Source organism: Gekko japonicus, unplaced genomic scaffold (genome assembly GCF_001447785.1).
Source record: "Gekko japonicus isolate JY-2015 unplaced genomic scaffold, Gekko_japonicus_V1.1 scaffold901, whole genome shotgun sequence".
Taxonomy (NCBI): domain Eukaryota; kingdom Metazoa; phylum Chordata; class Lepidosauria; order Squamata; family Gekkonidae; genus Gekko; species Gekko japonicus.
In genome coordinates this window covers 540147-564952 of record NW_015173701.1, presented here as the reverse complement: position 1 = coordinate 564952, position 24806 = coordinate 540147, and the positions used below count along the sequence as shown (strand labels likewise).

General features: G+C 43.2%; 1 protein-coding gene across 1 annotated transcript in view; it reads right to left on the bottom strand.

The window, feature by feature from the left end:
- The window catches only part of SGPL1 (sphingosine-1-phosphate lyase 1), a 79669-nt gene that overhangs the window by 40851 nt on the left and 14012 nt on the right, over positions 1 to 24806 (bottom strand). Inside the window, exons 2-4 of the mRNA XM_015423242.1 lie at positions 5680 to 5708; positions 5331 to 5496; positions 1008 to 1075 (exon numbers count right to left, since the gene is read on the bottom strand). Coding sequence (XP_015278728.1) covers positions 1008 to 1075; positions 5331 to 5496; positions 5680 to 5708 — 263 coding nt within the window. The remainder of the gene's footprint in view (positions 1 to 1007; positions 1076 to 5330; positions 5497 to 5679; positions 5709 to 24806) is intronic.

Genomic DNA, 24806 nt, shown 5'->3' with positions numbered 1-24806 from the left:
GGGGGAGCCGGCGAACAGGACCTCCAGGCCCCGTTGGCCAGCCTGGAGTGGGGCTGGGGGGGGGAGCCGGCGAATGGGACCTCCAGGCCCCGTTGGCCGGCCTGGAGTGGGTGCCTGGGGGGGGGGAAGCCAGCGGACGGAGCCTACCGGCTCCGTTCGCCGAATGCGCGCCTTACTGTATGTCCGGAAGAATGGCCGCTCTGAAGACGCTGGCTGCATGACTGCCTCCCTCCCCTCCCAGCCACCCAGCCAATGGCAGCCCAGGTTCGCTGAGGGAGCCAGTCATCGCAGGCAGCGTCTTCTGAGTGGCATTTTTTCCGCCCATACACTAACGGGGCGCATTTTAGAATTTTGGCACCCACTATTCAATTATAATAAGGGAGAGATTAAATATATATATATATTCATACACCCTCCTTTCTCCCAAATAACTATAGGACATGAGGCTTGGTCTTGTGTTCTCTTAAACCAGCAGCAGGGTTCTTAAAGGAACAAGACAAGTGTTAAGAAAGTACTGCAATTATTTCCATTTCTTCTCAATTTTAATAACTTTCTTTAAAAGAAGAAGTTATTTTTTCCATGGCTTCAGCTCATAAGTAGATAGTCTAATGGAAGGGGAAATTGATGTCTTTATCATCTCCCTCATGCCCCTTGGAGATGTTTCTATATAAACCTTCCCAGATGTCAAGTGTGACTGCCGATGCCTTGTTTTTACATTTTCCCTTCTCATTTTCTGTAAGATTATGCAGCATTCTCAGTTACTACCAAAGGAGGCATGCCTGGCCCCCTCGGTTTTTTACTAAGATTGTTAGGAAGGCTTTTGAACACAATTGCTGGACAAGGGAAGATACCTGGCTACTGATCTCCCCCCCCCCCCCAATTTAATTTTATATTAATATACAAGGCACTAGCACATTTTCCTATTCTGACCATTAAAGGAACTGATACAAACAATAATTATAAGAAATTTTCCTGATACAGAATTAACTAGCTATGTCAATACTTACCACAGGGCCAATAATAGGCAATTTTCGTACTGTTCTGAAGAACCATTTTTTAGCTCGTAACTTTATATCTACAAAGGAAGTATAAAAGAAAGTCATGCAATCCCCTCGCTTCCAAAGACAGCCATGTATCCTACTGTTCCAACAAGCAAAATTTAAACTCTTTCTCTAACTTAAGCAGCTTTCCTCCAGCACACTTGACTCTTTCTCCAATGAAACAGCCACCTAAGTCAGAGGAAGGCTTTCCTTCCTTCCTTGAAGAAACTCCCCCCAGCCTAAGGCGGGATACAAGCATTTGACAGTGTGATGAGGAAGTCAATAATGACTTCAGGCTATCTACAAGTCCAAAAGTCATTGTATACATCCCACACGTTTCATTAAATGACACTGAAAACAGCTGAGAGTTTTCAGTGTCATTTAATGAAACGTAACATTCAGCTGCATAATTAATCACATGCCCTATCTATGTAATTTTCAGTAATTAACAGCCAGATTTTAATAAGGGCAAACATGCCATTTCATCCTGAGAGAGCTAAATCTTTACAGAAAAAAAGAACTACAAAACGAGTCATCCAAGCTCTTAAAAATCTGATGCTGAGAACTGTGCATAGCCCTCTCCAGTTCTCAAAATATTTACAACTCAGGAAACCTCTTGCCATGCACAAACAGCACAGTGTATACTGCACAAATAAGTACCCTGGTCACACCAACTTTTTCTGTAAGATCTGTTTTCCGTATTTATGGTACTACATTGACATTCTAAACCAAGGGTCCTCATCATAGAGCCTGTGGGCACCACAATGCCTGCTAACACCTTTCTGGTTGCCTGCCAAGGGCGTTTAGAAAGTGGGTGGGGCCAGATGAAGCTTTTTCCCAGCAAGGCTACTGATTGGTCACTGGAGATCTGACTGTGCAGATTTTTTAAAATGTTGCTTTGGTAGCAGCAGCCACCACAGCACAAGGATCTTCACTGTGTGACTGAAGATAAGCCACGGCAGCCATTTTGTGGCTGCGCCCACTGTGTCAGAATTCCACAGGTGCCTGTAGGCTCAAAAAGATTGGGAATCCCCGTTCTAAACTGTGGAGATGAATCCTTAACCTCTATTGCCAGAGGAACTGCTATGTCTTTGCCCACGTCCAGCCCCTTCTCAGTAATGAAGCCCCCCCTCTGGATGCTCAGTCATGAAGCCCCTCTGGATGGAGGGGGAAAAATCCAAATGAGTAGTTAGCACACACATGCCCAGGAACATGCCAGCCTTCACTGCAATCTGTTTGGCATAGCTGAAACGAGTAAACGAATGTATCAAAGCCTTTCAAATTGTATCCTGCAAGTGCAGAAGGAGAGTAACAATGGAAAAATATATCCAATTTAAAAACTTATTTACAGTCTAAAAGACTAGGAAAAGCCTCAGAATAAAGGAAAACTATATATTAAAATAACAACAACAAAAACCCACTGTGTAAATAATGGAAACAGAACTTAACAATGAACTCTTGGTTTTAGAATGTTCTCAAACAAACCTGATTTTCACATGTTAATCTTAAAGTACAAAGTCCCTTCTAACTCCCCAATCACGCATGCACTCTTTTATCTAGCTAGAAAGGCCATGCCCTACTGCACAAGGTATGTTCAGCAGAGATAGGCTCGAACCTAAAAAATCCATTCCAAACCTGCCAGTAATAGTAATTCCAGTTCAAACCAAACATTAAATGGTAATCGTGGGTGGGAGAAAGGGGGGAGGGGAGAATCACCCAGGAAGGGTTAAATGGCTAGGAGCCACTTAATCCATCTGTTTTGCTTCCACCCACTTCGAAGAATGCTTCAAAGCGAGGGGGAGCTAAACTGACAGGTTTAAATGGCTCACAACCATTTAAACCTAACAGCTGACAGGTGGACCCACCCCACTGTTAGGCTGAAATGACCATTTCATGAGTCTGTTTTGCTTTCCCCTGCTTGGAAGCAGGGGGAAGCAAAACCGACTGGTGAAATGGCTTGCAGCCATTTAAACCTAAGAGATCAGCTGCAGACCCACACTGCTCAGCTGTTAGGTTTAAATGGCATGAACAGCCGAACTGGACAAAAGTCTGGTAAATGTCTGGGGTTGGCGCCTTCCCCAAACATGGGTTCGGGGGCTCCAAACCAGGCCAAGTTCATGCCGAATTTCATGAACCAGTTTGTGCCCATCTCTAATGTTCAGTACTAACAGACAGGCTAAAAATAACCTTGAACTAGAAAGGGCTGATTGGCCTTATATTACAACATGCAGCAAGAACTTGAGTCAACTGTTGAAAGTTTAGTTTATTTTCAAAACTATATACTGAAGTGAAATAGAACACATTTAACTTAGCTTCTTTCTGAGTATTTGCATGTTTCCTTTTACGTTTCCCAAGCATCTCTTTGCAATCATGTGGAGCAGGATGATATAATAATTCAGGAACAAGCAGGGTTTAGGCAGGGCAGATCGACTATTGACCACTGTCTTCTACTTAAGCATCTTATAGAAAAATATGTTTGCAAGGGCCCCCCATCTTTATATGCGGCCTTTATCGATCTCAAAGCAGCCTTTGACTCTATTTCTCGACCTGTACTATGGAGTAAACTTGAAGCCTCCACAATAGATAGGAGACTTCTAGCTCTCATCCGTGCTTTACATGAACATACCTCCCTGAGGGTTAGATGTACCGGGTTGGGCCACCTGACAGATGAAATCTCCACCCTCAAGGGAGTTAGGCAGGGGTGTATGTTGGCTCCAGCTCTCTTCAACTTCTACGTTAACGATGTTGTTGGATATTTAAATGGTACAGATCTCCACTCACCCAAACTGGCCCAGCGCCCTATTCCTATACTTTTATATGCTGACGACGCTGTTATTCTTTCTAGAACCTCAATTGGCCTGAGAAGGGCATTAAAAAGGTTTGCCAGTTATTGTAGTGAACAGAAATTGATTATTAACTATCAGAAGACGAAGGTGATGGCCTTTGGCAGGAGACCTAAGTTAAGAAAGTGGAGTGTAAATGGCCAGAATCTCAAACAGGTAACCAACTTTCGTTACCTTGGCATGATTATCCAAGCCTCGGGCTCTAAATTCGCCCATAGTCAGGCAGCAGCATGTACGGGTGAGAAATCCGCCCAAGGTATACTCAAGTTTTTCCGAAGAGAGTGATCGCCATCGCCGATCCACCCACCAGAAGTCCCCTTTTAAAAAATCTTATTAGAAAAAAATGAATTTTGGTAATAATTTTTTGCATGCAGTTAATACAATATATGATTCCCCACAAGCTTCTATAAATATAAATAAAATGCTCTCCAAAAGATTCACTTTATAAAGGGCAACAAGGCAAGGCTGCCCCCATTGCCACTTTTGTTTGCCCTGGCAGTGGAGCCATTAGCACAGAAAATTAGAACCACAAAAAATATATCAGAAGTCCTAATAAAAATACAGAATTTAAAATCACATTTTTTGCGGACGATATGTTATTATTTTTAACAAATCCCACAATATCCCTTATCCGTTTTGGAGTCAAATAAACTTAGGAGGGCGTATACGCTGGCTAGATGCTCTGCTTTACCTTCTGCAGTTCTTGAGGGCAAATTCAAGAAAACTCCCCGAAATGAGAGGCTATGCATGTGTGCGTCTGGGGAGATAGAATCCCAGGAACATGTGTTCCTAAGATGTCCATTATATAACGAAGCTCGCACAAAACTTATTGGTCCTCTCTTGGTTGGCTCCTCGGATCAGGATAAGATAGAGAAATTGCTTTTAAATTCTGATCATATAGCGCTACACCAGATAGCGAAATTTTGTTGTTTGGTTGTAAAAGCTCATCAGTGTTCAGGCAGCCACTTGGGTTAGGACTGTTTGTTTTTAATCTAATTGATCTTTTTATTCTTATTATTTTATTTTTTTAAGACTAAAATTCTGTCCTTTTTTACACCGTATTTCTGGTTTTAGAGTTTAAAATGCTTGTATAATTTTACACAAATAGTTTTACCATCTGGATATTTTAGACATTGTAATCTATTTATATGATAAATATTTGTAGGTATGGTTTTATATTGCTGGCTATGCGCTGTAATAAATTCAATTCATTCATTCATTCTTTGCGATCATGGGGGCTAGCTGCTTTTTGACACAAAAACTAGCACTATGCTAAAACTGCAATATGAACAATTGCTGCCCCATATCTCAAAGGGGTACAACTGAACTTTGGCACCAGATTTCAAACCACTATTTATACCCGGAAACATTGATTAAAGCATACAACACACTCAAAAAGCATTGTATAGTCAACACTTTTCTCTCTTTAGACATAGAAAACACTTACCATCTAGTTGGGTGATGAATGTATATAGCCATACCACCAGAAGGGTAGCAGCAACTGTTAACGCTATGAGTTGCAATGGTTCAATCCCAGCATACTTTTCATTTACAAGACTTCTTGCTTTGTTTAAATACTGCAGGAAAATCTCCTTGTATGTACTAAGAACATCCTAGAATAAAGAACAGATAAGCAGAGAGAGTCAGGTCAAGTCAGAACTATGTTGCCTTCAAGACAGGCAAATCCAGCCTTTCCATGTACATGTCACAAAGATTTTTTCACAGTGATAAATATGTTCTCCTTTGCATTCTGTAAAGAAAAGCACAGGATTTAACTTTGCAGAATAAACCCATACTTGAATCAGCAGCTCTTTAGGTAGCACTGCTAAGCGAATAATGGGATGTATGATCAACACATTCAAATGCTCAACAAGGAATAACTATTTTCTGCAAGGTGTGGCTTGCAAATTGGGAGCTGCCTCTGGATCATGCATTGCTTCACCTATGCTCTTCACCTCAGCAAAAAAAAGACAGAAATAAATTTGCTCCCTTTCCTTGCTTGCCTTAAACACTGTTAAGCCTTACATTTTCCCTAAAGGTTATGTTTAACCAGGGTTCCTATCCTAACCAGATTTGGAAACCAGGGACTGAAGTGGATTTACAAACCCTCTGCAGTGAACTCAGGTCGCAGAAGACACAGATGTAATGGTAAATTATGGTTAAGGATGAAGAGTGATGAGAGGAGAACATTTTCTTATTTCTGTTCTTTATTTTCCATCCATAGTTTACAGTGAGCCAGTGTCAACATCTTCATCAGACAAATGGCTATTTTTCAGCTTCTAAGCAGTGCATATATTTTCCTACTTATATATTTATTTACTTCAGCTTTTCTCCCCAATGGAACTCAAGAGTCCTCACAGCAACCCTGTGAAGTAGAGTATGCTGCGAGTTTGTGACTGGCCCAATGGCACCCAGCGAGCCTCCACGGCAACTTGGGCCTCCCAGATCCTGGTCTGATACTCTAACCACCACAATACACAGGCCTAACAAATCTTTTAAGTAATCTCATAGATATTCATCTTGGGAAATCGCCTGCAATTATAAGGAAAACAATGTGCTGGAGTGCAGAGAAATAGGTGTACATTAAGTGTTGTCAAGTCACTTCCAACTTATGGTGATCATATGAATTAATTACCTTCAAAATGTCCTATCGTTAACAGCCTTGCTCAGGTCTTGCAAATTGAGGGCCATGGCTTCCTTGACTGAGTCAATCCATTTTATGTCAGGTCTTCCTCTTTTCAAAGATTTATTCTCTTTTCCAGTGACCAAAGTATGATAGCCTTAATTTTAAGTGATTTTAGCTTCCAGGGAGAATTTAGGCTTGATTTGATCTAGAACTCACTTATTTGTCTTTTTGGAACTCCTGATACATTTAAAACTCCTCTCCAACATGACATTTCAAATGAATCAACTTTCTTCTTGTCAGCTTTTTTCACTGTCCAACATTCACACCCATACATAGTAATGGGGAACACTGTGGTATGAATTATCTTGATCTTGGTCACCAGCAACACATCCTTACACTTAAGAATCTTTTCTAGCTCCTCATGACCTACCGATGGGCTGGTATGCCTCCATATGGTACAATTTAGACCTGAAACATTTTAACCAGCATACTATATGCAGAACTCTTTTTAAAATATGGAAAGAAGTAAAGCGTTTTCACTTGAAAATTGCAAAATGGGTATCACCGGTGGAGTGTGCTCCTGATTCAAACTGGGGTAACGGCTACAATGTATCTTTTAAAATGATGAAAAGATCCAATTATAGATCTCTCGCTGTGCAGTCCAGAGAATGTTTTCCTGGGAGTAAGTGCCACTGAATAGGCCTGAGTAGGAATATGAGTAGACCTGTTTGGGCTGGCACTGTAAGTGCTTTGCCCAGTGTAACCTTAGCCACTGCGTTTTTCGGCTCCCTAGATTTCCTTAGGAGAAACAGATTCTATTTGCGTGTCATCCAAACAGCTACGGTCCCCTCTCACTGAAGCTGCCACCAAGGATCCCATAATTTCTATTAGTGATGTCAGCAAAACTCAGTTACTTGGTATGGAATACAGATTTGCTTACCTCCTGATGGTCACCTATATCATACATGGAGCATTTGTTTCCTTCCTGAGTTCTAAATCAGCTCACCATGCTTCTGAACATTCACACAATGTGCTATTCTCTTAAATTTATTTTTAGTCCCAATCACAAGCATTGGTTGCAGCTCTAGCAGTGTAAGCAAAGACCACTCAAAAGGTACTTTAAAGGCTTTTTGGTACTGTGGGCAAAGGACATCCCAGAGCCATAGGAAAACAGAGGTTATATAATCCCTGAACTCCTCTGATCAGGTTCAGGAAAGCTTATCACTCCCACAGGCAATTAGTTATACATTGGCTTTATGGTTTTCTCTGCTAAAAAGTTCCCTCCTAGCCCTTGTTTCCTTGATATTATGGCTCAAACACCACCTGCAGAAAATGCAACCCAAAATGTGTCATAGCATTCTGAGGTCCCAGACCTGTGGCTTCATAAAGCCTTAGCTTTTTTAACATAGATGTGCTATATATGTACTGTAATGGAAGTGAGAAGTTCTGCTTTAACAATAGTGCTATAACCAAAGCATTTTCCAGTTGCATTTTCAATACTTCTACAGGGTTAACAAAAAAATCTCCTCCTCCTCCTATTTCCTCTGTAACTATTAATAAATTTCCATTAAAAAACAGATTCCAGAAAATGTCAACCAAGCCTGTTCTACCAATCTCCCATTAAAGCTGCACAACAGAAACACACATTTGCCCTGCTCCACATTGCTCCTCAGACCCATTGTTCAGCTTCCAGTCTACTCAAGGCCATGCAACTATAGGTACCTGCAAAGGTGTGGTATTTTGCTTTCATTGAGACATAGCAACACCATGAGCAACATGGCATATATTACGGAAACTCTTCACCTCGGTTCAACATTTGCACCTCCACAAATGGAGGAAGACTAGTCATGAGAAGGTGACTAGCATGCTACACATCTTAAAGACCTACTTATTTCTAAGTGTTCACATTCCACAGGCCTGCCTGATCCCTCGGGTAATACTTCTGCCTTACAGGGGCCCACAACTCTTTTTGTTGCAACTGACCCAGAACAAAATAAAATTAATCACAAGACTTGCAACCGGCTATATCTCCCTCAGGCAGACAGGTGGTACATAAATATCTTAAATAAAATAGATGGCATGAGTACAAGCCACAACAAAGATCTAAACTGACTTATTTCTAGAAGTCAGTATTATCAGATTCATGTCCTTTATCCAGTCTTTTTTGTATGAATGAACAATAGGGCTGCTATTCCCTGAATATTTACATTTGGATTAACAACTCTGAAGCTTCATTGATAGAAGAGGTACCAACCATCAAGCAACAGGCATTTAAAAAGATTTTAAACAGAACAGATTTATTTAATTTTATTTATTTAAAACATTTTATACCACTGGGGTCTACTGATCAGGATATTTATGTGTATACACAGAGGGAGAGTGCTGGATGCAGCTCTGAAATAATATTTCACATTAATTTGATATTCAGCAGTATTTCAGAATTCAGCTTACATTTCAAAGGTTTTTCAAATTTTGTTCTTGAAATTTACCTCTGAAAAATACTCCAAAATAAAAATTTAAATCAGGAACCATCCAAATTTGACACTGATTTATGTTGCTTTGTTAATGTGCACTTTTATGAATAGTTAATTTTTTGTTGCTTAATGTTGAACTTTTTTAAAAAAATGTAACCTTCTCACTCATTGTCCCTTTCAATACATATCCATTTGTTTTCCAGATGCTACATACGGTATCTAACCTGAGGAATTTGGCATAGGGTTGCCAAGTCGATCTTCTGGTGTGTGCGCCGCATGCATGTCATCCAGAAGTGACATGACGATGGCAGGCACGTTGGGGGCAGGGCCATGGCCATACGAGGGAAAACCATAGAGTTTTCCCTCAGACTGCCGTGGCCCCGCCCCCAGTGTGCCCGGCGTGGTCTTGTCATTTCCGGGTGACGCGCACGTCAGGGTGGAGTCCCCCCAGGGCCCCGATCCGCCAGCGGCGGGGAACGGACCTCTGGGGCGGGGTTTTCCCCGTCCCCCAGGGGGACTTGGGAAGCCTAGTTTGGCAGCTGTAGATACAACACACACATTTTTAAGGCCTGCTTTCAAAGGAAAGCTGACAGGACACCTCACTGCTAGACGATGAATCTATTTGTCTTTACACATCAGTGCTTTTATGCAACAGAAGATCACGTTCCAGTTTTACAGAGGATCAAAGTTCAGCATCTATTACTCTGTCTGCTATTTGTCAGTATATTAATAGAGATCAAATGATTCAATCCTGCCAAGCCAGTGTTTTCTACCAGAATGCAAGAGATAACAATTCCCTTACCTTGTAATCTCCCCCCTGAAAAGTCCCATATATTTTATTGCTGCCTTATAGCTGCATTGCACAATGAAACTGCTGAGCACATAGAGGAACAGGGAAGACACCAATCTACCAATCCCCGATAACCCTCCAAATCCACCCCTCTGAACATTCCGTGCCCTGACCTGGATAGCCCAGGCTAGCTTGATCTTGTCAGATCTCAGAAGCTACACAGGGCCAGCAGCCTTGGTTAGTTTTTGGATACCTGCTTAGGCTAGAGGCTGGATTAGGATCTTGGTTTCACGCCATTTGTTTACGGCTTAAGATAAAACTTTCCCCTTCAGGACTACCGTAATTCTTCTAGACAATTTCTGCTCAAGCTGGGTTTCAACAACTGAATGTAAATTATCACTACTGGGTTTCTCCAGTATAGTTAGTTATCCTGCACCTTGGCTATAAAGGAGCTAGAGAAATGATTAAACAGAGGTTATGGGATACCTCTTTACAAGCAGATAAAGCACGAGCCTTGTACGTCCCAGCGGCGGGGAGCAGGAAACAAAACTTTGTTCCGTCCAATTATCTTTTTTCATTGGAACTCCCGAAATACTGCAATGTCACAAAAATAAGAAAATAAAAATAAAAATAAATAAGAGCTGGAGAAAACCTTCCAGGGCCAGGTGAAGCGACTGCGGTGGGTAGGTGGGTGGTGGGAAGCGTAGGTGAGAGAAAAGCGACAGCTGCTGCTGCAGCAAGGGCAGTGGAAGAAGCGATGGTCGTGGATGCCTGCAGCCCACACCCCTGCCCTGCCCTGATCACTGGTTCTCAGCTTCGCCTTCCCTCCCTGCCCGGTTGCAGTGCCTGCACTCACAGCCAGTTGCTGGCATTGGCCGAAAAGGCAGCCAGGATGAGAAGCAAGTAGTGAGCACAGGAAGTCGTGTGGGTTAATCCTGGATGGCGTGTACCTTGCAGCTCCAAGCAGGCAAGCCAAGCAAGCTTGCCAGAGGCAAGGCTGGCAGACTCCCGGGAGGGATCGGGAGACCAGGAGAGGGGGGACAAGGTGGATTGAGGAGGGGGCATTGCCCCCATGGGCTCATGCTGGCAACAGCTCTGGAGGGTCACATGCGCCCCCTGAACTCTTTCTGTGCAGCCCTCCAGCCTGCTTGTTTGCTACTATCATTTTCAAGGCATTTCCCCTCAGACCCACACTGTTCTTCCTGCCTCAAGAGGCACCATCTACTGCTGTTCTTCCTGTCCCTTTCTTGCAAAAAACACAATAGCAGCATTATTTCTTCTGGTCTCCATGGTTTCTTCTGTCAGCCCCATCTTGGTCTTATCCTCTATGCAAGCATTATAGCCATTCTGGGTGCTTTACTAGCCAACAAAGCTCAGGTACCCATACCACTCAGCTTTGTCATTCCCCCTCTCCACACATTAGGATGTTGAAGGCTATATATGTGTGCCATGAAGATAAAACAGCTGTGTGAATGGGTACAGGAGATGTCAGGCCTGCTTTTGCAAAAAAGGGCGGGAAAAGGACAGTAAAAGGGCTGCTACTTTTGCACACACAAACAGGATACAAAGCATTTAGCATACTGAACATTTCTGGAGGCTCCACCCATCAAGGTTCCTCTAAGTAGCTTCCAAGGTTGCTGATGAGGTTACTGCTGCAGGCAAAAGCACTCTTATTTCCTCAACAACAGCTGGTTGCTCTGACTTCTTGTTCTGCTTGCTTCTGCATCTCCTCCCCCACCCACTGCAGCTAGGAGTCTTCTCATGCATCTGTGATTGCAGAAGCTGGTGAGTGGCCACTTAGGTTGAGAGGGAAGGAGTACTCTCTTAGCAGGGAAGCTTATGGGATTTCCCTTCCCACATCTTCCTCCAGCCAAGTTCCCCTCCCCCCGGGCTGCCATTTTGCTTCTCATGACTGGCTGGCAGGCAGTGATGTGTATGTGCACCCTGTATTTAATCTGAAGCCAACTTAATGGCATATCCTCTGCACCAGGTGGAAGGCTGCCCTTTCATTTGCTCTTTCTCTCTACTTGTCCTTTTTTGGAGGGCACCCAATTTTTAAAGTATTAGCATGTGTAGATTTAAACCACAAGGCAGTGTGTTTACTAAGAAATAAATCTCACAGTATTCAATGTATTTAGGATTGAAACTCTGCCATCTGGTAGGTCAGATTCATAATCCATTTTTTAAAAATTCTCCGTAACCTAATTGCAAGTAGGTAAATGGGTACCCACCCTTAGAGGGGTGGGGGGCACCCTGTGTGGTTGGCTGAAGATGGCGGAGATAGCGGAGACGGCGGCAGTGGCGGCAACGATGGTGGCGGCGGCGATCCTGGCGTGGACGGCATTGGTGGTGCGGCGAGCAAGGCGGCGGCGAGCAAGGCAAGGTGCGCGTTTGAGCGATCCCTGGCGGCGGAGAAGGAGTACACCGAGGGCTGCGGTGAAGAGAGAAGAAAGGGGCGTGCGCAGATGCCGAGTTCCGGCTCAGCAGAGCCGGAAAGTACGTGGCTGGGCCGGAAAGTAGGTGGAGCTGCGCGCCTAAGGAGGAGATCGCCACCACTGAATGCCGGAGACGCCAGAGAACGCCAGAGAAAGAACAACCCGCTGGACCAGGAGACCCGACCATGCCGAGCCAACGGAGAAACAGCAATAGCCACCACAGAGGGGGTGCCGGTAGGTTGTCCCACCCCCCCTTCATACATTGTGGCCCTAGCTAGGAACACAGGTGATTAGCACCAGAAACCCTGTAAGCCGCTCTGAGACCCTAGCCATGGGACAAGAGCGGGATATCAAGTCTAATGTAAATAAATAAATAAATAGCCTGTGCATATGGCCCAATACTCCTGAGAACTGTAATGGATAGTGAGGCAGGGGTCTCTTCTTTGCCATGGTCAAAATGAAAATCCCCAGCTAACAGCAGCTAGAGTGGGATAGATTTGATAGGAAAGGGAAGAGTTAGGCCCCTAAAACTATACTTCTCATATTTTTATTTATTCAAGGATTATATTGAAACTCTGCAACTGCTGCTCTGTTAAAAATTCTGTAAAATGTCTGCAAAAGAAAGTGTTGTTTCAAGGAAACTAAAAATTGCAGATGAGCACCTGAGTACTTTTTTGTTTTAAACAAGGATAAAGGAGTCTGCCTGATATGTCTTGAAACTGTCTCAGTATTAAAGGAGTACAGTGTTAAAAGGTAGATTGTAAAGTAAGGCATGCTTTTGGGGACACCCATTATTTGTCTAAGAAAGATCGCTTGGATATTCTCCACATCACAGTTAAGGGCAGTGAACCAAATAGGGATTCCAAACAGGACCTGAGATAGAATTTTAGAGTTAAATACTCGGATTGCAGCAGGGACATACTGATTACCATTGGTAAAGAAGAAGGATCTAAGTTGGTTTAGAGAGATCCTCGCTAGTTTTATGGTCCTACTTCTATGATTGGAGAGGCAATAGTTGTTAAAGGCTTCTAGATATCTTTGAAGTCCAATTTTAGTGAAAGATAAAATAGCAGTATCATCTGCATATAAAAGGATGGGTACTGATTTGCCTCAGAGTTTGGGTGGATAACTGTTCACAAGCTCAAATGAGCATGCCAAATCAGAAACAAATAGGTTAAAAAGAAGGGGGGCAAGGACACATCCTTGTTTAACACCTTAGATGGAATTTTATTGGTCAGCCTACCATTTGGAGAGTACTTAACTTGACTTGTTGTGGCTTTGTGTAATTTTTTTTAGAAGGAATGGGAGGTATAAGTCAATTCCTAGTTTAAACAGTTTAACCCATATTTTTCTCTTGAGATAGAATCGAAGGCACTTTTTAAGTCGATGAAGGCTAGAAACAGTTTTTTATTACCTAGTTTCATATATTTTTCGGCTAGGCTAGAAAGAATCAGACAATGATCTAGGGTTGATTTATTTTTGGAGAAGCCAATTTGTTCTGGCCCTATGATGGCATTAGAGTAGACCCAATCAAGTAAACGGCATTCTAGGTGCTTCGCATATAATTTTCCCATGATTGATAAAAGGCTGATAGGGCGAATGTTTTAGGTAAATTAGGATCGCTCTTCTTATAAATTGGGATTATGATTGAATTTAACCATGAATTTGGGAGAACACCATACTGATTAATAGATGTGAATAGCTTGGCTAATAGAGGGGTCCACCAATCAGCAAATTTCTTGAAAAGTTCGACAGGGAGTCCATCAGGGCCGGGGGCCCTACCTGGTTTCAAGTTATTTATTAATTCTGTGATTTCATCAGTATCTACTGGAAGCCATCTAGGAATATTACTGGCTCAGGATCTACTTCAGAGCTGAGCCGGGCTCCCTTTTATCCTTTTTGCAAAAAGAACTGCATAATTCCTCCTGGGATTCCATAATTATATCTAAATTAAGTCAACTTGGTGTTCCTCTTGAAGACCTAACCCTAACCAATGAGCCTCATATTTAAACTAATCAAACAACGACACTTAGATATTGATCTGCAAAAGTTACACCCTACCCAACCTCATACGTGTTCACCTGCCATGTTCGGCCTCTCTAACCATTTAGGCAAGATGCCCCAATATTTTTACAATCTCGACATCCCTCTTCATCGCAGAGCTTTTCTTCTGGCCAGGGTTAACGCATTTCCCTCTAGAATACTCTATGGCAGATATTATCAAATCCCAAGACAAGAACGGCTGAGCCCCTGTGATCTTAACTCCCTGGACATGATTGAGCATATAATTGTCGAATGCCCCCTGTATGAGCTACCTTGCAGAAAATTCCTTCTAACTTGGCTTCATCCTAAAAGTTGAGTAACAAGTTAAATTTGAGTGTTAAAGGTACTTTGAATCCTGTCACAAGAGCTACTCAATATATCAAGGAGAGGTGCAAGTGAATAAGATAAATTCTCTTAAATTCTTGCAGCAAAATAGTTTTAGAAAGCACATTAGCAGCGGTAGCACAGGGTGCAATTACATCAGTCATTCATGATTGCTTCCCATTGGCATTTACAGGAGCTGCCCGGGATCAAGCACACACAAGCTCCCTCACTGCTCTGAAAAGCTGCTGATCTGGGTGTTCATATTTTAACAGAACCATCTTGTATTCAGATGCATGTATGCATACACAGGAATTAGCTCACCAAATAGGATGCAAAGTTTGGGGATGAAATAACAGCTACAGAAAGATAAGGCTTTTAAAAGGGGAAACAACTAGCTTTTAGTTTCCCAAGCACACTGGGACATTATTGAAATCTTCACACACACAATAATTTTGTGTATTGTATAGTGTATATGCTTTATTTTAAATGTGTTTAATGTTGAAAGGTTTTAATGCTTGATGCTTACCACCCTAGGGACCCAATTGGGTGGAATGGCATCATATAAATGGTTTAAATAAAATAATAAATTACTACTCTAGGTAGCTGAGGCACAACAAGATTTTGATCACCACCAATGTTATTCAGCAGCAGCCTTCTATAGTGAAAGGTTGCCTAACACACACCCCAAACAGCACAACAGGACAGATTTGCTGTCACATGCCATTCTGTTTACATTGATCCCAGTCATTTTGTGCACCATCAGAGCCATGAATAACAAAAGCAACAAGACAGTGAACACTGCTGAACTCAGCATAAATAGAATGCAAAAATCCAGACCTGGTTTACACAGAAAACAGGTTTCTTCCTCCTATCTGTGCAGTTGTTTGTAGGACCTAGCCCATTTCCTTCCTCACTTATTTTTAGCATTTTCAGCTCTTCCCAAAGAAATATTCCAGAACCTGTTTGAAGATACTAAACTGTGGGAGTAAAAAAGAATGCATGTAAATACATGCACTCTGGGCTGGGAAAGGGAAACAGATCAAAAGGTGCTCAAAAGAATAGCCTCTGTCTTCTCACCCATATGCTCAGTTTTGTGTCAATCTTACTGTCCATTCTAGGCTTTGCAAACATTTTCTGCGTGTTTGAATGTATCATTTAGATTAAGCTGATGCTGTTCCATAGCTGCAGCAACTAAGGATCTGCTAGGACAGCAGGAGCTTGTGAATGATCAGTAGGCAGCAAAGGGGGTCACAGCAAAGCAGACGTTTAGAAAGCAGGGTCCAACTGAAAGGGAGGGGGGTGCATTTTGTGAATAAATTAAAGGTAAAGGTTCCCTTGCTCGAAAGCCAGTCAAGTCCGACTCTAGGGTTGCGGTGCTCATCTCCGTTTCAAAGCCGAAGAGCCAGCGCTGTCCGAAGACGTTTCCGTGGTCATGGGGCCGGTATGACTAAACACCAAGGCGCACGGAATGCTGTTACCTTCCCACCGAAGCGGTACCTATTTATCAACTTGCAATTTCTTGCTTTCGAACTGCTAGGTTGGCAGGAGCTGGAACTAGAGACGGGAGCTCACTCCGTCATGTGGCAACTCGGGTCTCGAACTGCTGAACTACCGACCTTCCACAGCCTGCAGTTCAGCATCTTAACCACTTGAGCCACCGCAGCTCCACTCTGTAAAGATGTGCCAAGCCTTTATTAAAATGAATGAGAAACTCTGGCTCCCACACAGGATCAGTCCAGGTAAGGTTTTGACACATGTCAGTAAGAGCCAAAACAACGGACTGTGAGAAATGCCCATGAAACCTCATGGAGAATGATCAAAGAAATTCTCAAGACCTTTGTTTCCTCCCTTTCTATAATTAAGGGGTAGGGAATTTCTAGAACTGCTGCAGTCACTTAGCACATACTGGAAAAAGGTTCCTTTCTCCTAGTTCATTCTTGTTCCTACTAGGCAAAAGGTTGAGGATCAAGGGACATGCAACATATTAAGCTGAATCAGGTGCATTAATGGAATCAATGGAATTGTATTCGAGTTGGACCTGCACTTATGCTGCAAGTACATCATCACTGTTTTAATGCTATAAGGATGATTCCGACAGCTAATTTTGCTAGATGCTCAGCCATGTTGATACTTTCTATGGGATTTCTAAACAATGAAAAATCTTTAATGAAGAATTATCTGCTGCACAGGGAACATTAAACATCGTTATTAGCATTCAGCACAGTAATGAGACAAACACAAACTAACAAATATGATTAGAATACCGGAAATAGTCTCTGCAACTGTGTCACTGTGAGCTCCATCACACCAAGATACCAAAACGTAGTTAATTCTACAGTACACATTCTTTTGTGGTCTACCTTACTCAAGAAGCACATGCCAAAACCTGCAAATGAAGAGATCCTAATGCAAGTTCCATACAACTTCAAAAACAAAAAAACACACACACACATTCAAAACCTACTGCAGATCAAAACCTACTGGTGGTCCCCAGCCCAAGAGATATCCAGCTTTCCTTGATCAGGGCCAAGGCTTTCTCTGCCCTGGCCCCAACCTGGTGGAACTCTCTGCTGAATAACATCCGTGCCCTGCGGGGACGTATTACAGTTCCACAGGGCTTGTAAGGCAGAGATGTTCTGCCAGGTGTTCGGTTGAGGACAGCAATGGCTCCATCTTGACACCCCATCCCCTGTCCTGCAGCAACGCTCTTCGGGTTTTAATGCCATCTTTAGCTCAACTGTTGGTCTATAATACTGTTTTATCTCATGCTTTATGACCATGTTGTACACTGCCCTGAGTCCAGTTTTCGAGGGAGGGCGGTTGAGAAACAAATCAAATAAATAAATGAACTGTTTACTCCATAGATTTAGTATTTTGTTATTTCTGAAATAATTCACTCTGCACATTTGCCCTCATACTCTATTGTGATGCCACAACAAAAGTTATGAAAAACAAGATACCACTGAAAACAGAATACTGCCTTCTCCCTTTATACCTTCTAGCAGCACTTCCTGCCATTGCCTTGTATTATTATACAAGGGATGGGAATTGTGGGGAATTACTGTCAGCTAATTCTAGGCTGAGTTTTTGCTTCCTTCTTTTTGCAGGTAATTAAATACTGGTATGGCCAGAAGCTCTTTCAGCAAGGGAGAGGAACCGGAGGAAGATGACTGCCAGCTGATGACTGGTCCCTCACAGGTTAAATGAAAGCCTCAAATTGTTATCTCTCCTGCTGTTGGAACTGCTTTGGCAATACAATTTTACAGGTTAGTTGCATATTTTTCTAACTTGTGGACATTTCAGAATAATCTATATACATTTTGTTTTAAGATCCATGTTTCCATCCATATGTAGTCTATATAATGCTCCTTTACTACACCAGAATAATATATGAAACATGTCATAGATTTGTGATTCTAGATCCATTTAAACACTTTTCACATGCTCAGTGTTTATTCTTTTTTACTAAATGTCTTAATTCTAATTTGACAGTAATTTATTTTCTTGTTTTTATTTACATTCTTGTAAATCTCCTGAAGATGCGTATGTGAAATGCATAGGGGCAGTATAACTGAATAAAATAATTTTTCTTCCTATTACACCATTGCTTTGTTTTTCTTTTTTCCTGGCCTAGGCATGGCCAAAGGCGTGAGTCTTCCGGTGCAAGTCAAAGGGCTCCTTCTAGTCCCATGGTTTGCAACCTGTGGCCTTGAGGGTTTGTCCCAGTAGATCCCAGATTAGGTAATCATTAAAGGTGGAATGAGCAAGTTCTATTACTGGCCAGTAGATCCCAGCCCAGCACAGGATGTTTAGTGTAACTTTTATTTCTATTTACATTGTATTTTGCTCATTTCAGCTGTATCAGTATTTCTGGTAAGATGCTCTGAATCCCCACTGGGGGGAAAGTAGGACAAGAAATACCCCCAATAAATAAATCTCAGTGTTTTCCTACTTCACAGCACTGCCATGCTGTAACGAGAGAATCTAGTTCTGCCATCATATACATAATACCATGGGAATCAGGCACTGTACCAGCCTTTCCTCACTGTTTACAGTCTTTCTTATTCAATTAACTCAGTGCCAATATGTTCAGTAGGAAAGCATTTGGGAGCTACAAGAAAGATATACCAGACAGGTTTACAGCAAACCGAGCTGGATCTTTTATATCTGGCTACCTGATATCCATTAAAATAAATGGGACTGGAACACAGTGTGATCACATTACTTCATGAGGAATGAAAGAATGTTATCCCGTTGCATTACTCAGGGTAATCTACCTCAACACCCACTATGTAATGCATGCTTGACTCCACCGATTTTCAAGATCAGCAGCACAGTTCATGGACCCTGATTGCGAGTACTGCAGATATAGGCAACAGCCCCCCCCCCCCCCCCCTCCATTTCCACATATGGAAGTTTCAGAACTGGCTGGTTAGTTCAAAATACAAGGCATTCAGGCATACCACCATCCACTACTTCTTGATCCTGGTTACCACCCTAGGTCAGTTCACAATGATGAACTGGCAATACAAGCCACAGCTCACAGAATTTCCCTGTCCAGGGTGAGGCTTCAGACTACGCAAACCTATGCTCCCTTGGCCGTCTTCCTTCCTGACAGTAGCTCACAGTCTCCCTGTACAGTTTTGCCCCAGTCTCACTTCTTCCTTGGCCCCTCCCCCCTTCAGCCCTGTGTCTTCATCACTATATCCTCCATCACTTCAGAGACGCTTTCTCCCTCTCCCATAATACTAGAACTTGGGGGCATCCACTGAAGTTGTTGGGAAAGACAAAAGGAAATTCATGCTTACTCAATGAGTAATTAAACTGCGGAACTCACTGCCAGTGGACGTAGTGATGGCCACAAGTATAGACGGCTTTAAGATGAATGGAGATGAAAAGAATAATTACTTTAGCCTCACTGTCTCTTGACCCCCCTGTCTTTTTAGCCTCACTGTCTCTTGACCACCTTCTCCGGCACTTCTCTCCCCCCCCCCCCCCCCCAGTCTATATCTCCTCCTCATCTGAGCCTGCTTTGGCGGGGAGGGTGGGGTACAAATTGAATAAATAAATAAATAAATCTTAAGCACTACAAAGTATCTTCAGAGCCCCCCTGTCTTTTTAGCCCTCTCTCGCCCCAATTCCATACCTCTCTTCATTTCCCTCAAGCTGCCTACTTGGCACAGACTTCCTTTAGGTTTTTTTTTCCCCAGCTGATTGTCTTCTTCGAATTCTTTCTTTTAGACTCTTTTCTTTTGGGTTTCCCGACCCTTAACTTTCCTACATCCCAAGATCCTATCCCAGGCCACATTTAATCCCAACTAAACTGACAATATAGCATAGATGATTCCATAACAGTTTCATAAAGCCAAGCCACATCTTCATCTTCTTGCACAGCATCCCAGCCCTCTTTAATACCTCATTAATACCAAACTCAACTCCAACAGTTACTCGTGCCAGGGGGCCACAGTGTAGAAACAAGGTTACATCTCTCCTTATATATAATTGAGTAAGAACATTCTATATGAACATTCTAAATTTGGCCCCTTTAGTGTATGGACGCTTGAACTGTCAGTCAGAAGACGCTGGCTGGGTTGACTGGCTGCTTTGTGCAGTCCCGCCCAGCGTTTCAAGGTCTTTTGCATATGGAAGCTGATTGGACTTCACTGCATTCCACACCTCAAACTCACCCCCCTCCCCGCAAGGCAGTTGGAATGTCAGTTGCATATGGAACCTTCAAGGTCTTTTGCATATGGAAGCTGATTGGACTTCACTCCATTCCACACCTCATGAAGCCTGCTGAGGGTGGGGTCTGAGGAGGAGGAGGAGGAAGAGAAAGAGGAGGACCTCAGACAGATACAATGCCATACTCCCCACCCTCCAAACAAGCTGTTGCCAGTCTCCAGGTGACAGCTGGAGAGCTCTTAAAGCTCTGGTGCTAATTCAAAGTGCTGCAATTTGTCGACAGAGTAGTGTTTTGGCAAATCTTTAGGAATTGTTTGGTGCATTTACGATGAGGCACCCACCCAGAGCCTCTGGCATTTTCTCACTCTGCTGGCATCAAAACCAATTTAAGGCAAAATAAGAGGCTACTGAGAGGGGAGGAGATAAAGTTGCCAGCTTTAGGTATGGAAAATCCTGGAGATTTGAGGAGTGGAGGCCGGAGAGGGGGACCTCAGACAGGTTACAGTGCCATAGACTCCACCCTCCAACCCAGCTATTTGCTCCTGGGGAAGTATTGTTGCCAATCTTGGCCCAGCAGCCATCAAACCATTCTCTTCAACCCCCTGCTGTGCAGCTGACTTTCCCCTAGGGTTGCCAATCTCCAGGTGGGACCTGGAGATCTCCCACTGCTACAATTGATTTCCAGATGACAGAGATCAGTTTCCCCTGGAGAAAATGGCTGCTTTGGAGGGTAGACCCTATGACATTATACCTGCTGAGTCCTTCCGCCCCCCCCAATGCTGCCCTCTACAGAATCCACCCCCCAAACCTCCAGGTATTTCCCTCCTTAGAGTTGGCAACCCTACTTTCCCCTCAGTGCCTGTTGGTAGGCAACTAAGTTTGGTCCAGTCACCTACTTTGCCCTTTGGGAGAAAACATATTGGGGCCAATCCTGATAGGGTTGCCAACTCCCGATGGGAAATTCCTAGAGATTTGAGGGATGGAGCCTGAAGAGGGTGAGGTTTGAGGAGGGGTGGGACCTCAGACAGGAACAATGCCATAGACTCCACCCTCCAAACCACTCAGTCCCTCATGGGGAACCATTGTTGCCAATCTCCAGGTGAGGGCTGGAGACCACTCAAAATTACAATTGCTCTGCAGAAGGGAGGGCGGAAGTCAGCTGAAGTCAAAGGGGCAGATAATGGTAGGTTGATGGTTAGCTGCGAAGGAGATGGGGTTGCCAACTCCAGGCTGGCAAATTCCTGGGGATTTGAGGGGTGGAGCCTGGAGAGGGTGGGGTTTGCGGAGGGGTGGGACATCAGACAGGTAGAATGCCATAGACTCCACCCTCCAAACCAGCCATTTCGTCCTGGGTAACAATTGTTGCCAATTTCCAGGTGAGGGCTACAGATCACTCAAAATTACAACTGCTCTTCAGGGAGCAGAGATCAGTTCCTCTGGAGAAAACAGTGGACTCTGCTATTATACCCTGCTGAGGTCACCACAGCAAAATGACACTGTTTGCCCAAAGCCAGAGCACTCCCCCAGAGCCTCTTTCTAGATCCCATTGTATTTATTTCCACAACGGGCTTTACTGCTAGTAATATCATAAATGACTGTGCACAGGAACAGCTGGTCACAGAGCCAACCAGAAGGGTAATGATCGAGAACTTGGTGAGGCTTGGAACCCAGTAAAAGATGTCGGGAACAGTTACCACAATGCTATAAAGCTCCACATTCATATCAATGGAAACATGCCCTTAAGCCCCAAAACAATAACACTTGATTTCAAAAGTGGAAACTTTACAAAAATGAGTGCAACACTTAAAAGGAAGCTGAAAGGGAAACACAAGAGAGTCAGATGCCTAGGTAGACAGCAGTGTTCCCTCTAAGCTGAGTTACTGTGAGCTAGCTCACAGTTTTTTCACCTCATGCTCAAACATTTTTGTCTTAGCTCAGGAAGGATAGCTCCAGAGCAAACTAATTTATGCAGTAGCCTGACTGCTTGCTCACAACTTTAATGCCAGTAGCTCACAAAGTACAATTTTTGCTCACAAGCCTCCACACAGACAGTAAATACTTGGGCTTTCAAAAGGTTCTTGACAAGGTACTTCACCAAAGACTCCTGAGTAAGCTTGACAGTCACGGGATAAGAGGACAGGTTCTTCTATGGATTAAGAATTGACTAAATGAAAGGAAGCAGAGAACAGGAATAAATGGCAGTTCTCTCAATGGAGGGAAGTAAGCAGTGAGATCCCACAAGGATCAGTATTAGGGCCGGTGCTCTGTGATTTGTTCATAAATGATCTGGAACCGAGGATGAGCAGTATAGTGGCCAGGTTTGGAGAGGACACAAAATTATTCAAGGCGGCAAAAAAAAACCAAGGCTGTGAAGAGCTCCAGAGAGCTCTCTCTCTCTCTCTCTCTCTCTCTGTCTCTGCACTACATTACTTTAAAATGCAGATGGTGGCTCAAATAATAGAATTAATTTTATCCCACGTTTCTTCCAAGGAGCTCAGAGAGGTATACATAGTTCTCCCCTTCTCTGTCACAACCACCCCACAAGTCGGTTCAGGTTCAGAGAAGGCAACTGGCTCAGTGGCTGAGCCACTCATGGCACACTGGAAGTTTGACCTCAGGTCTTCCCAGTTCTAGTCCAGCATTCTAACTAATACACAACACTGGTTCTCCCCAAGGGGGCAGAAACACACCCATACATAGAAAATTACAATGTCCGGGATAATGCTACGCTAGAACCTTTTTCTCTGACCTGCTAATTTTATATTGAGAAACAAATGGTTCTTCAAGGGGGGCACATTTAATCATGTGAGCCCCCTAAACGGTACAGCTGAGACACATGCTTCTTACTTACTGCCTCAGAAGATAGGTTTCATACACAGCTACATTTGTGCTCCATTTCAGCATACCCTACATGACCTTACTGTATTCCTGACCTACTGTAGAAGAATTCCTTAGGTCAGACTGGCGAGACTAGTTGTGTCTGCAGTAAAAGGAGGTTGCAAACCTATAATTAAAAATGAAAAGAAAAACATATGGCGTGTAGACACAAAAACTGAGACCCAAGTATTTTGTGTGTACTCTTTGGCTTGAGATGCCTGCCTAGATGTGCCTGAATAGATTAAGAAACCATACAAATGAACAGCAAATTACTGAATTTGAAGGGAGACAGTTTGAAAATGAAAACCCACACAGAAGATCTGCTGTACATGCATATTAACATATTCTAGGAATGAAAAGAACTGCAAATGAGGATGAGAGAGTAGATCTCAAGACATTTATGTTTCACTTGTCTGTTATGATGGCCACTTTAAAGAACATCTTCTGAGCTAGTTATGATCTGTAATGTTCATTATCTAATACTGAACACACTGCTTGTGTGGGCTGATTCAATTTGAAAACCCAAACATGGAAGCAGGTTTCTGTGTATACAGGTGATACACATCTGGTTTCATGTAACAATGCTTGGGATGAATATATCATTTGATGCACGTACATATCTCACAGACACCAGTAATTGTACATTAATGACTGGAGCAGAATTCATGCCTGTACTCTTAAAATTTAGGGCTCATTTGTGGCTTACCCTGAATGATGGAATATATGACTTAAAGGGGGGGGGGAAACAGAACCTGAAACATGAACTTTCTGAAAGGGGCAATTATGATGAAAATGGGTTTTATACTAGAAGCAAGCAACTGAAAGCAGTGGCATACCAACCAGAATATTCTGTTCAGCATTCAGGGCCAGTTCTCCACCCAGCCAACTAAAAGTAGGTGCCCAAAGCACTGGTAGCACTACAGGAGTCAATAACATGAGGAAAGACGTGGTTTGTGCTCATCACTGCCCCTGACCACCAGCTGGGTTTGAGGTGAGCCCCACTGGCATCATTACTAGGGCTTGGTTTGCACCCAAGTACAACCACTGGCATCATTACTAAGGCTCGGCTTGCACAAAAGTACAACCTTTGTCTCCTCACTCCTTGTGTTTCTGAGCACATGAGCATCTTCACAGGTAGACTCCACACTGAACCTAAAAAAGCCTGTCTATCCACAGTTTATATAATGGATGAGCAAAGTTTGAATACAGTGAAGTGACTGTACACAACTATCAGTTTTTTCCCAATGCCACACATCCCCTCCACCTGTCTTTCCTACACATAAAAAGTCAACCCGCTTTTAGCTAGTGGGGGCAGGTACACAACAAAGCAAACAAATGTTCATTTCACACACAGGCTCTCACTCATGCCATATTTGAAACAACTCTGAAGATAGTTCCACACTTTGACCACTTTTCTATATGGATGTCACCTATAAGGGCACCATCACGTGCGACAGATTAACATGTCCATACTGCTAGGTGAACAGGTAGAGCAAAGCCATGATTGTGAGCACAAACACTCAGGAACTTTGGATCATTGCCCACAGTAAGTCTGGCCAATCTTTGTTCTCCATGGTAGTGCTCACAGACGATCACCTAAATAGACACGTGAACAGTACACAGTGCACTCTGCATCAGTTTCTGGAATCCTGACTATGCTTTCTTAGGGACC